Source organism: Strongylocentrotus purpuratus, unplaced genomic scaffold (genome assembly GCF_000002235.5).
Source record: "Strongylocentrotus purpuratus isolate Spur 01 unplaced genomic scaffold, Spur_5.0 spur5_contig_850, whole genome shotgun sequence".
Taxonomy (NCBI): Eukaryota; Metazoa; Echinodermata; class Echinoidea; order Camarodonta; family Strongylocentrotidae; genus Strongylocentrotus; species Strongylocentrotus purpuratus.
In genome coordinates, this window is record NW_022145558.1 from 708,071 (window position 1) to 722,610 (window position 14,540).

The 14,540-nt window shown below is 39.4% G+C and overlaps 1 protein-coding gene across 1 annotated transcript; it reads right to left on the minus strand.

The window, feature by feature from the left end:
* Positions 1-577: 577 nt before the first annotated feature.
* LOC105444561 (lysine histidine transporter 1-like) lies at positions 578-11,796 on the minus strand. The gene is made up of 5 exons (XM_030993767.1): positions 11,781-11,796; positions 11,256-11,492; positions 9,541-9,759; positions 2,771-2,969; positions 578-1,347 (listed from the first exon to the last, which is right to left on the minus strand). Exons 1-5 carry the CDS (start codon positions 11,794-11,796, stop codon positions 1,179-1,181), a joined length of 840 nt encoding a protein of 279 aa, XP_030849627.1. The 3' UTR covers positions 578-1,178.
* Positions 11,797-14,540: the final 2,744 nt, after the last annotated feature.

The following is a 14,540-nucleotide window of genomic DNA, read 5'->3' on the forward strand; positions in this document are numbered from 1 at the left end:
AGTTCGTTCTCGGTTCGTTGTCGGTCTTGCGTCGGTTTAATGGTGTGACTGATTCCTGATACCTCCAAACCGATTACACACCGACTCCGAACCTTCGACCGAATATAATTTTTCGTTTGAAAAAATAATTTTGGTCGATAAATACAATAAAAATCTATATCATAAACAATCAAATTTTTCATATAAATAGATATCTGTAGCTATCACACAATTACTTTTAGAATGTTTCATTCAAATACATAACATGATTGGAAACACAAAGCAGTATGGAAGATTTTAAAGAAATTCACTCAAAGGCACATTCAGTAGCCTTGTCATTGATCGTTATCAGTGGCGAATCAATTGCGAATCCAAATCTACCATACGTCATTAAAGGTACTATGTCCCATTTGCAGGCCAACAAAAATGAAAAGGTTAAATTCCAACGGCATTTGAAAGACAATACTAATTTAAAACTTCCCTCTAAATGAAAGGGCTTGAAAAAAGGCTTTTAGTGGGAAAACAACGACCATTAGTTGTCGAATCGACATAAGTGATTGCAATCACCTAAGTAATAGTCTGATTTTCAGACCCTTGTACCGAATGGACGTACGTTTTGTGCTGCACAAAGATTTAATCAGTTTAATTTTAGCCATACAAGTATAGTGGGTTATGTTAATGTTTAAATTTCACAGATAGGACATACATGACATATTCATAATTCCTGCAAAGTTCTACAGAATTTGTTGTTGGCTGCAAAAGGGACATTGTATCTTTAAAGTTAAGCCTTAGCCCAAGTTCCCACATAACGCTGTAAACCCTTCCCCACCTAAAAACATATCTGGCAAACAACAACAACACCCATATTAAGTAAATTAAGAAATATATACTCATATTTATTTCTACTGTGACACGATAATGATGACAACAACATTAGGCACTTATTGGCGGAAGAATTGCCTTTTCCAACACTGGAAACAGTTGCATAATATTGCAGCCTTTTCCATATTCATACCATCAATATTAATATAGGTAATATTGGCATCTGGCCACCAACTAGACCATAGTATATAGACTCTTGCAATTACCCCATCACAATGATCATTTTCAGTGAATTACAGATGTGTATTACAGTTAGATACAAATACAATATGCACAGTGGGGTTATATATGTGTGTGGTATACTATTTAATAAGAATTTAAAGCCCGAAGTCGTAGAAGTTACTTATATTAGAATAGCACGGTGGGTATACGCCATCGTGACTTGTAACTAGATGATAGACGGCAGCACCGGACGACATCCCTGCACCGAGGATGGCTACGAGCACGATGATCACGTGACAAGTGTTCGTAAGGCACGCGGGAATACTGTAATTTAAATATAACAACAACAACAAAACAGTTATAAAAAGAGAGCGAAAAGACCACCCACTGTACAATTTTTCTTACATCAGTAACAATGATAGAGTATACATTTGTTTTTACATGTATAATGATGAGATAATATAAATTGATGATAATAATAACCATTAGCCAAACGAATAATCGACATTTCATAGTGCATTATATTATAAGATTCAAGATTCAACACACATTACCTTCTTCTTATAATCAAACAAATACAAAATGAAATTTACATTCGCGTACAACGATTTAGAAGGCGAAATACCATGAAAGCATGTGGCTTAAATGTACGATGTCCCATTTGCAGCCAACAACACATTTTGTAGAACATTGCAGGAATTATGAACACGTCCTATCTGTGAAATGCAAACGTTAGCAGTGTCCTAATATTCAAATTATGCAAAGAAACCCATTTACTTTCTAGATTTCACTGTCGGACACTGTCGAGTTACTGATTGACTTCCGTTTTTTCTTTGGTAATGACATTCATAAAATGAGCTTTAAAGGATACATGAGCATTTGTCAACATCAATAACCCAATTCTTGTAATGGCCAAAATTAAACTGATTAAATCTTTGCGCAGCAAAAAACGTACGACCGTTCGGTACAGAGGTATAAAAATCAGACTATTCTATTTTAGTGATTGCAATCAAGTCGATGCGACAACTATAATGGTCTTTTTCCCCCACTTAAAGACGGTTTCACGCCCTTTCGTTTAGATGGAAGTTTAAAATTAGTATTATCTTTCAAATGCCGTTGGAATTTAACCTTTTCATTTGTTGGCCTGCAAAATGTGTTGGGGTCGAATATCACAATTAAACCTATGGATGCTTCGTTAATGGCTGTTCAGGCTTTGTGCCGCATTAATACTGTTGAGGCTACCCTGGGTAAACAAGACATTATATTTATTATTTCTCCCTTTTTTTTGGGGGGGGGGGGGGTTGTTTTCATTAATATTTATACAGGTTTTCTAAAGTATTAATACTGATGAGGTTACCCTGTGTAAACAAGACATATTATTATCATTATTTTCTTCATTTTTCGCACTGTTTTTTTTTTTGGAAGGGAGGGGGAACGATGTTTTTATTTATATCTGTACAGGTTTGGCCGTATCACTACTGATCAGGCTACCCTAGGTAAACAAGATGTATTGTTACAACTATTTTCTTATTTTCCCATTTTGTTTATCTCTTCTTATTTTTTATTTTTTGGGGGGAGGCAAAATACATTTTGTTATTAATATTTGTACAGGTTTTGTGCTGTATAAATACTGATGAGGCTACCCAAGAAAACAAGAAATATTGTTATTATCATTTTCTTAATTTTGTCTCTCCTTTCTTTTCGGTGGAGGGGGGGGGGGGGGGGACACAGTGTTTTTAATACTTACATGCTTTCCGGTGGACTGGCCGGGGGTTCCATCCGTACGAGCTTGGCATAGATGACGATGGGCAAGATAAAATTGACGACTGCTACTAATGGGCCACCGATCAGCGGCAAGAAGATCGTGAAGTGCGGGAAAGTCATGGCGACGAAGAGGAGAAGGAGTATGTACAAGGACCGTAGTAAACACCGCTTCCATGTAAACACTAATGTAAAAAATGAAAAATTGAAAAATGATGTGATCAAGATCGCCAAAACTTTTGAAATGGAATGTAGGGGTGTCGGAATGTAGGGTTATCGGAAACATGGGAAGTGTGGGAACATAGGGGTTTCAGAACATAGGGATGGCGGCCGGATGGCGGAACGTAGTGGTGTCGAACGAGTGCAGGTAAGATGCTTGCAAGACATGCAAGCCCAAGATTAGGCAAGAAGGGAACACAAATAATGACTAGGTTGGTTAATGGTGTTATGTAGTGAAACTTTGCTCTTAAATTTTCTGTTTTTTTACTGGTGATAGGATTGAGATATTTCATCAAAAAGTCTTCTTTGAAACCAAGGAAGATCTATTTATTGCTTTGGATACATTTTTGAGGCTGTTCTGAGGAGGATTGCAGTGATTTTTCAGGATACTTTACTGTTCTGAGCATGGCTTTTTGAAGCCTGGATTGTCACATCAGTCCCATATATGAGGATTTATGTTTGATGTCTGTTGTGTTGAGGATTTACAACTTTTTCAAGTTGTCACCAGCAGTGGGTATTGATTTCTCCTCGCTCCAAAGTATGTGAGTAATCTGTTAGTTTTGATTGCAGTGACTTTTAAGGATATTTTACAGTTCTGAACATGGCTTTTTAAAGCCTGGATGGTCACATCAGTCCCATATATGAGGATTTATGTTTGATGTCTGATGAGGATTGACACCAGCAGTGGTTATTGATTTTAGTTTCTACTAAATAGTTCAACTGCTTTACTCTGAATATTATCAAGATGTCCGGCCCTGGCAGGAAACCAAGTGTGAGTAAGCCAGTGACAAGGAAGACCAGCACCGCTACTGCTGCAGCAATTGCAGATGGAAGCCAGGGAAACTCAACAAGCTCTTCAAAATCAAAGACAGACCACAATTGTGGCAGTTGCAATCTTATTGTAATGGATGAAGATGATGCAATTGAATGCGAACTTTGCAAATTTTGGTTTCACTGCACATGTTAAAATGTATCCAAAAAGCTGTACGATACCATCAACGATATAGACTGTGGTGCATTACACTGGTACTGCCGAACCTGCAATGGTACAGCTGGGAACATGTTGAAAATGCTATCATCATTGCAGACCAATCACTCTAAACTTACTTCAGAGGTGAAAGGGTTGAAAGATGAAATGAAGGAATGTAAAGTAAGGATTTCCAACAACCAACAAAAGATGGAAGAAAAAATTGATGAACTCAAAAAGGATATGTCGATCCACAGCAAGGAACCACAATGCTCAACAGAAGAGGTGGAGAAACTGGTAGCAGATAAACTGGATGATTTTGTGGAAAGAGAGAGAAGGAAGAACAACATCATTGTTTACGGCATTCCAGAATCTCAAAGTCAGGATACCGAAGTTAGAAAAAAAGAAGATCGTGACCAGATAAACTCTATCTTTCACCAAGACCTCAAGCTGAAAGCAGATGTCAGTCATGTAAGATCTCTGTACCGCCTTGGTAAAAAGTCTGATTTAGCTAGACCATTGAAAGTTGTTATGGATAATGGAGCTGCTACAGAGGAAGTTTTAAGGGGAGCTAGGTCCCTCAAGTCAGGAACAGTACAGATCGCCAGAGATCGCACGAAGGCCGAGAGAGAGGAACACAAGAGACTAAGAAATGTTCTGAAGGAGAGAATTGAAAGAGGCGAAGAGAACCTTGTAATACGGGGCGGAAAGGTAATAAAGCGGACTTTTCGTCGCGATGAAGGAGTCGGCGACCACTAGTCAATTAGGAGATGGATTTTTAAACTCACTCACCAGCACTGCACAGTATTGTGATCACGATGTATATAGTGGAGCACAGAGCACAGCACACAGTGCAAATTTAAACTTTGAGTATACTGCACCAGTGATTGATCCACCATCTTCAAAGGTTACTGAACAGGAGAAGGTTAATGATCTAACCAACCATCCAGACTATATTTTGCAAACTGAGTCATCAATTAAGTTTTTCTACACAAATTGTGATACTCTAACAAACAAGAAGGAAGAGCTCTATACAACTATTTCACTTGTCAAACCAGACGTAATAGCTCTGACTGAGATCTACCCTAAAAGGATCAACCAGGATTATGCAATCCAACCTACTGAATTACAGTTACAAGGATACCATATGTTCTTACCAGCAAAACTTAAAGTCAGACAGAGAGGAGTAGTAGTTTACTTGAAAGAAGGGATTTCTGGTAGCTTGGTAGACATAGATGAAGGTAAATTTGAAGAAACTGTATGGATACGACTGTCTACCAATGGCACTGATCTTCTCTTTGGCTGTGTCTATAGAAGTCCCTCTAGCAACTCTGAGAACAATACAAACTTGAACTGTCTCCTACGCACAGCGTGTTCAATGAAGTATTCACACTTGATAGTGGTAGGGGACTTCAATTACAGAGGAATCAACTGGCAGGCAAACACCACCTCTGGAGTCAGTATCAATGATGAACAATTATTTATTGACACTGTGAACGATCTTTTCCTGCACCAACATGTAAAGGAACCTACCAGACAAAGGACAGGCCAAAGACCTAGCTTACTTGACTTGATCTTAACCAGTCATGAAGATACAGTCAGTGATGTAACTATTGGGCCACCCATTGGCAAAAGCGACCACGTGACCATTACCTTCGAGATGGATGTCGGCAACATACAGGCAGAGGAGGAGTTACCTACGAGAAGCTATTATCATGCAGATTATGATAAAATGAGGTACCAACTGAAGGACATTGATTGGAGTTCTAAGTTTGAAAATACTTCTGGAATACAAGCCTGGAATATATTTGAGGAGATTCTCCATAAAACCATAGAAGACTGCGTCCCACTGAAGAAAAAGAGAAAGCGGAATAGACCAGAGTGGATGAACAGTGAAGCTCTTGAAGCAGTTCGAAAGAAAAGGAAAGCTTGGAATAAATATCGAAAGAGTAAAAGAAAACAACATCCTGATGTGGATTTGAACTGGAGGGAGTACACCAAAATAAGGGACATAACCACCTCTGTGATCAGAAAATCAAAATCTGACTTCGAAAACAAACTAGCAGCTGAAATTAAATTGAATGCCAAAAGCTTCTGGAATTATGTAAAGAAACAGACAAAATCAAAACCATCATTGCCTGATCTACAAAAACCTGACGGAACATGGGCTAAAGAGGACCAAGAGAAAGCCGAGACCCTTAACGAGTACTTTGGTAGCGTGTTTTCAGTGGAGGATATTCATACAGTTCCAATACTTGACAAGAAATGCAGTAATCTTCTCACTATCATTGAATTTACACCCGAAGAAATCGATGGCCTGTTAATGCATCTGGACATCAACAAATCTCCAGGTCCTGATGGCATTCATTCGCGTGTGCTGAAAGAAACACATACTGAGATTGTCGAACCACTGCAAACAATATTTACTAAGCTAATGAACGAAGGGAAAAATCCATCAGTATGGAAACAAGCAACAGTGGTTCCAATCTTCAAGAAGGGCAAGAAGAATGACCCAGCCAACTATCGACCTGTGAGTCTGACATCCATTATATGCAAGTCTATGGAGAAACTAGTAAGAAAGCGTGTCATACATCATTTAGAACAGAACAAGTTAATGTGTGATGAACAACATGGATTTCGGACTGGAAGATCTTGCTCAACTCAACTTTTAGAAGTTTGCGAGGAGTGGACAGATGTCATTGACCAGGGTCATAATGTAGACTGCGTCTATCTGGATTATCGAAAAGCATTCGACAGCGTGCCACATCAACGGCTCATATGTAAACTTCAATCTTACGGAATAGAAGGTCCCTTACTTGCCTGGATTAAAGACTACCTCTCAGACAGGACTCAAAAAGTTACAGTAAATGGGAAAGAGTCGAGATCCATTCCTGTGACGAGCGGTATTCCGCAGGGAAGTGTGCTCGGACCAACATTGTTCAATGTCTTCATCAATGACCTGCCATCAACTGTTGACTCCCACATGAAGCTTTTTGCCGATGACACTAAGTTATACAGGACAGTGGACTCTAAAGCCGACTCAGATTTGCTACAGATGGATGTCAACACCGTAACAAACTGGTCCAATGTATGGCAATTGCCCTTTAACGAAAGTAAATGTAAAGTACTACATTATGGAAGAAAGAACCAAGGTTTTGACTACACACTGGCTGCTGGTACAAATATATTTTCAGTTCCATCTGGTAATGAGGAAAGAGATTTGGGAGTGCTGTTTCAACAGGACCTGTCTTTCAGCACCCATGCAGCAGATGCAGAGCCAACATTAAGTTAGGAATGATCAGAAGGTCTTTTTCAGCCTTGCAAGAGAAGGGGTTCCTTAGTCTCTACAAAACCATTATTCGACCAACACTAGAATACTGCAACTCTGTATGGTGCCCAATACTCAAGAGAGATGAAGACATACTAGAAAAAGTCCAGCAGAGGGCCACCAGACTTCTTCCTGAGCTGAGACAAAAAGCATACCCAGACAGACTTAGAGAACTACAACTTCCTACTTTAGCTTACAGAAGACAAAGAGCAGATCAGATACAGATATTCAAAATCCTGAAAGGCTTTGACAGAGTGAATCCTTCAAAATTCTTCCAACTAGCCACTGGCTCAACAACAAGAGGCCATGATTTCAAGATTGTCAAACAACGTTTCAACACAAGACTTAGGCAGTATAGTTTCTCAATAAGGAGTGTAAATAATTGGAATGCTCTGCCTAAGGAAGTAGTCAATGCTGCCACCATTAACCAATTCAAGTCATCCCTAGAAAGGTATTGGAGAAACAATCCAATTAAGTTTGAACCATACTGAGACGGGATGCAACAGTAAAGAGGGACAAATAAGCTTTAGCTTCCAGTCTCTACACCCAAGTATACCAAGTAAGTAAGTAAGACAGGGGTGTCAGAACCTAGGGGTGTCGAAACCTAGGGATGGCGGAACATAGGGAGTTTCGAAACATAGGGGTGTCGAAACATATAGTGGTGTCATAACACAGGGAGTATCCGAACATAGGAGTGTCAGAAAATAGGAGTGTCAGAAAATAGGTACAGCGGAATATAGGGAGTATGGGGACATATGATTGCCGGAGTTTAGGGGTGTAGGACCATAGGGGGTGTCGGGACATAGGAAGTGTGGGAACATAAGGGTGCCGGAACATAGGGGTGACGGAATGTAGGGGTGCCGGATTGTAGGGTTATCGGAACATAGGGAGTGTGGGAACATAGGGGTGGCAGAATGTAGGAGTGTCGGAACATAGGGTGTCGGAATATAGGGGTGAAGGAATGTAGGAGAGTCAGAAAATAGGTACGGCGGAATATAGGGAGTATGGGAACATAAGAGTGCCGGAGTTTAGGGGTCTCGGAAACATAGAGGTGTCGGAACCTAGGGGTGTAGGAACATAGGAAGTGTGGGAACATAGGGGTGATGGAATGTAGGGTTATCGGAACATATGGAGTGTGGGAACATAGGGGTGCCGGAATGTAGGGTAATCGGAACATAGGGGTTACGGAATGTAGGAGTGTCGGAACATAGGGGTGCCGGAATGTAGGGTTATCGGAAAATAGGGGTGCCGGACTGTAGGGTTATCGGAACATAGGGAGTGTGGGAACATAGGGGTGCCGGAATGTAGGGTTTTTGGAACATAGGAGTGCCGGAATGTAGGGTTATCGGAACATATGGAGTGTGGGAACATAGGGGTGCCGGAATGTAGGGTAATCGGAACATAGGGGTTACGGAATGTAGGAGTGTCGGAACATAGGGTTATCGGAACATAGGGAGTGTGGGAACATAGGGGTGCCGGAATGTAGGGTTATCGGAACATAGGGGTAACGGAATGTAGGAGTGTCGGAACATAGAGGTGCCGGAATGTAGGGTTATCGGAACATAGGAGTGCCGGAATTTAGGGTTATCGGAACATAGGGAGTGTGGGAACATAGGGGTGACGGGATGTAGGAGTGTCGGAACATAGGGGTGCCGGAATGTAGGGGTGTCTGAACATAGGGGTGCCGAAATGTAGGGTTATCGGAACATAGGGGTGCCGGAATGTAGGGGTGTCGGAATGTAGGGGTGTCGGAAACATAGTTGTGTCGAAACATAGGGATTCCGGTATAACGCTTTGGAGGTGATGATGACCACTAGAATTGTCCTTGAGGACTTGGTTAGGATGATGGTAAAATTGTCGGACAAAATGAAGAACCAAAGTAAACAATAGAAGAATGATTAAGTACAATTATAAGGAATTAGATGATGTAATATTATTGAATAAATAAATGAAGTACATAAATGGACAAAAGAATAAACTAACCATTTAAGCCGTAAGTAAATAAACTAATGAAGGAATATACTAATATATATATATATATATATATGAACAAGCGAATGAAAATGTACCAAGTATTGATTAGAATGTAAGTAAGCAAATGAGTACAATGAATGAATAACAGGTAAATGGATAACTCGTCACTAGGTTCCCAGGACAGAAACTTCCATGACTTTATATGTATCAGTAAGCCGTTCATTTTACATATGTTGAGTAACATGTACATGTAAGTAAATGACCCTACCGTAAGGAATATTGAAGAAATCTTCAGCGTCTTGGAAGAACGGATTGGATGTGATGATGATGACAGGAATCGTGTAGAACATGATGAGGATGATGAACGGTACAGTGATGAAGTGTGACGTCACTATATCCAGGATATTGGAGGCATGGAGCGCACGATAGCCTTCTCCGTAGATGATGAGACACGTGATGGTGGCAGGGAAGTAGATGATCGCTGTAACTGTAAGGAGCATATATGGTATGAATGTGAATATTCATATTTATAATTTAATAATGTGCATTGGGAAATGAATTTAAATCCCTTCTGCACTAGTTTGGCAAGGAGGATTTAGACCTCTCTGCAAGGTCACTGGCAGGTGGTTATCTCATCAAATCAGCTCTCAATTAACATAAGAAAAAGGGCATCATGGGGGATCAACGGGTACCGCTTAGGCATTATTGGCTGTATAGAGGGCGCAAGTAGCTATAAGTGGTGCAATGGGGCTTTAACAGTCTTTTAAGTAACGGTATTTAGAGCTTGAAATATAATTTGGGCTTCTACTTTATCAACAGTAGATACGAAACAATTGATAGGGTATTACGACAACCGTATGCAAAGAATATTTGTTCTTTTTCTAGAATATCGCTATCCTTTCGTCCTGTTGACGGATTACGTATTTTAACGGCGATGGGGGAATCCTGAATTATATACAATACGGTAGATTTGTTTTTAGATTAAAAAAAAATTGTCGACGAAGTAAAGAAAATTCTATTGCTTGACATGAGGTATGGAATATGCGATTGACTTGACAATCAATGCTATGACAAATAAGGAAAATAAGGAAAGGGGGTATAAATTTACTTTAAAATTTATGATAAAAAGAACATTCAGTTATTGAAGAGGCACGTTTTGAAATTCTTAAAAGATTCAATCGAATTGGAAGTGCGGCTAAAAGAAGAAAGGGATTCTATATTTTGGGATCCGTAAAAAGAGAAACTACACTCCCCACGATTTCGAGTTTACACGTGGTAATCGGAGGAGTGTAGGATCGTTTTGAAGAGCGGAGTTGATATTGTGATCAGGTTGATATTTAAACAAAAATGGATATATGATTTGGTGCACAGTTATTTAGACAAGACTATTAGAGAGAGTTTATATATGATACGCTTTTGTCAAGGTTAACCAGTGATATTGTACAAGCAAGTGAGATGCAGTTTAATACTCTGACTCCGCAACAAAATGAATAAACATAATTAAACTAATCTCGAAAATGAAAATGAAAATTTAATTCCTGTTGACAGGGTTTTAACTTCATTTTTTTTTAATACTGTTATTTTCGTGGGATAAGGAGGCTGATAATCGGCGCTCCATAAAATTTCATGCTTTTATTGTTATCGGCCATATTCATCTCAATGTGTTTCCCCCAGGAGGGGGGTACTCAGATTTGGTTTTGACGGGGATGTGCCGCTGAAGCCTCGCAACCCCTACCAATTTTTAAGGGTCATTTTGGCGGATTTTTCTCTAAGTAAAGCCCATTTTTCAAAATTATTGGGTGTTTTCATGATAAAAACCTGGACAATTTTAAAAAAGCGAACCCATATTAAGGGGTGTCTTGGTTAAAATGGGATCCATGTTTAGGGATTTGTGTGTGAAAAAGTTACCCATTAGAGCGGCACACCCCGTATGTCTTAAAATGTGAGAGCCCCCCCCCCCCCCCCCCCGGTGTATTTCCTCACTTGCATAACCTAGCAGAACACTGGTGGTGAAATCCTCTGGGTTTCGCATGTCGTGCTGCACGGTAGGATAGACAGACTGCCCGGCGTACGCGAATATGATGTCACCCATGGATGAAAAGATCTCATCGACCTCGACTTCGTCGGGGTGGTCGATGCCGGAGTAGGTATCGTGGTCGAGCAGGGATCCGACGAATAGAAACCCACCCGCCGTGAATGCAGTTATAATCGCGAAGTAACCTACGAACCTAAGGAGATCAAAGCATTGATTTCAGGAGAACAAATTAAAGCAATATTATTTATTTATTTTTAATTACAAAAGAAAGAAATCGTATCCCCCATAATTGTGTGCTTTTTTCTTGCTGTTGCTATTGTTGTTCTAATTCTCCTTTCCCTTCATCTCTATTGTCTTCTTCATCGCCTCCTTCCCATTTGTTTTCATCATCATTATCATCATAATCATTCTCTTACATATTCTTCTTCTTCTCCTCCTCCTCCTCCTCTTCCTCCTCCTCCCCTTGTCCTTACTTGCTTTCTTCTTCATCTTTGTCTTCTTCGGCTCTTTCTCCTTTAGATCCTTCTTTTCAAAAAATCTTTCTCATCATTTTTCTCTCCATCCTCCTCCTCGGTCCGGCCTCTCCCTTATTCCTTTTTCCTTCTACTCTAGTATTACTTATCATTACCAAATAAGGCTTGTTCAGATAAGATACAAAACCAATGTGTTTTTTTTAATTGATTGTTGACGTAAAGTGTTATGCGCGTCATAGTAAACAAGCCAAACATTAAAAAAGGGGCTCAGAAGAAAGATTCCATGGCATTTTGGGCTAATGCATGGCATACATTCTAAAACCCTTGCAAAATGCTAAGAAAAAAAATACGGGTAGATGCCACGCCTACTTTTATAATTAGAAAATGTCATTTTGGGGTCGGAATTTGAAAGTATGTAAACAAAACAAAACGTGATTTTTTAATTTTCATGATCGAATATGTAATATCTGATGAAGACCTTCCAATTAATATAATTTTCATTATGAGTTGAAAAAATGAATCTGTTTAAAATACATTTGAATGTTAGATATTACACACACACAATGTATGGCGCAATGAAACATAAAAGTGCGATTTACTCGGAATATGGGGTCAATTCGTTATTTTTTTCTTCATTTCTTTTCTTCAAACCATACACCTGTCCTTTAAATCTCTTTTTCTTGATTAAACAAATCATATATGTTGTTATGCCACACACGGAAAAGAAATGATCAGATATTGTAATGGATAGGTCATTTTGTTATCCCCTATGTATGTCTTTTTACAGGATGCTCATGTACTGTATATGGCAATTCCCACATAATTATTAGCAGTTTTAGTCTATGGGCTACAAACTGAAAAGGCACACACCACATGTCAAAGATTGGCCCTAAAGTTTGTGGTGGATGTGACCACTAAGAACTATTAAAGGGATAGTTGAATTTTTATATAAAGAGCACTGTTTTTATCAAATTTTAGTTATCAAAAACTGCACCATTACATTACAAACTAATATTTATAACTGCACCATGCTCGGAAGGTATACAAAAATTACAAACGACTTAGTAATAAGCCTGTTTACAGTTAAAAAGAGCCGTTAAACCACATCAGGGCATTCTTTAGAAAATGTCATTGGTTTCAACAAGGGGCGGATCTAGCCGGCGGCGAGTGGGGGCGGGGGCAATTCGTTAAGGACAGGTTATTTGCCAGAATTAAGATTTTGTGAAATGTCATGCACGCAATAACCTGGGCAAAGGAATGTGAAAATCAAGTTTTGGGGAAGTATAACCCCCACAGCCTAAAGCAGAAAGTGTTTGCGTTTAACACTGACTGATTGCGGTTGGTTGAGTTTACTGTTCGCACACACACATTCTCACCATTAATGGGGTATCTCACTGAGCGGCGGATGCTTACGAACATTGCTAATGTGGATTTGCCAACTTTTCTGACGAATGTTGGCCAAAATCAGAGTGTTTAGCAACAATTAGCGACATTTGAGCGAATGTTTGCGAAAGTGTTTGCGAAAGGCAGTTGGCGACTATTCGCGACTGTCAGCAAATGTTAGCAACAGTTTTTGCGAAGATTAGCAACTATTTGCCAATCATTTGCCATTATTTGTGAATGTTTGGAACCTTTTGTTAACTCCTGGTACTCAATGGGTCGATTTTTCATAGGAACCATATGGTAACGTGGTCGCTAGCATTGGCGAATCAAAAATAACTTCAGCGACACCGTCTTAAAACCGTTTTCAAAGGCTTACAACTGTTTTTAAAACGGTTGCAAAAGTTTGCAGAAAAATAAAACATGAGCATGCTCAAATTTCTTTTCGACAAGAAAAACTGTTTGCAACTATGAAAACTGTTTGCAAACTTGTGTGCAACCTTTGATGACGAACCATGGCGAAACCCCTAATTCGCTACGTTCGCAAGCATTCACCGCTCAGTGAGATGGCCCCTTTAACGACGAAGTATTATTATTATGCTATTTTTTTACCGCCTTTGTCATGCTATTTGAATGGGGAGAAAATCAAATGTCAGGCTTCCAGGAAGAATTTCAATTATTGTTCAGAAGTTTCAGTTGATTCCGCTCGGTTGATATAACTGTTCAGATTATTCAGCTGAGAAATTTGGTTCTGGATGTTTAACATGGACAAAATGCACTTGTTTACTTAATCGCATTATCTCTTATTCATTCTAGTTCTAATGTTTGCTGACTGCTTTCAAGACAATATCATGTTTGTCGATCTTAGTTCTGTGTAGCCTGATGTCTCATTGTAACTTTTAGGCAAAAAGCAACGATTGTTGAATTTTAGCGACAATCGTTATTCGTTCGCCATTCGCTGCTCTCTAATACTTTTATGTCATACAGTAAAACAAATTGAAATTTCAGGACTCATGGCAAATTAGTTTTACAGTTGATTCCACTTGAATGTTTAATCCAATTGCTCGGATAATTTAGCAGAGAGAGAGAGAGAGAGAGAGAGGGGGGGGGGGGGGTAGAAGTGAACATTCTCCAGTATTATTTGTACTTGTTCATCGTCTCTACAATGTTCGGCTTCCTGGGAGAAATTGTTATTAAGAAATGTCTGGCTGCACCCAGAAGATCCCGCTGGTTCCCGCTCTCTTCGTCTAGCCTTCATTTTCCTTCTTACCACGAATAATGTTATGTCCATGTGCATGCCTTGATCACTGATAAACTAATCACTATTATCGCTGATATTCTTCTTCTTCTTCTTCCCCTTCTTCTTCTTCTTTTTCCTCA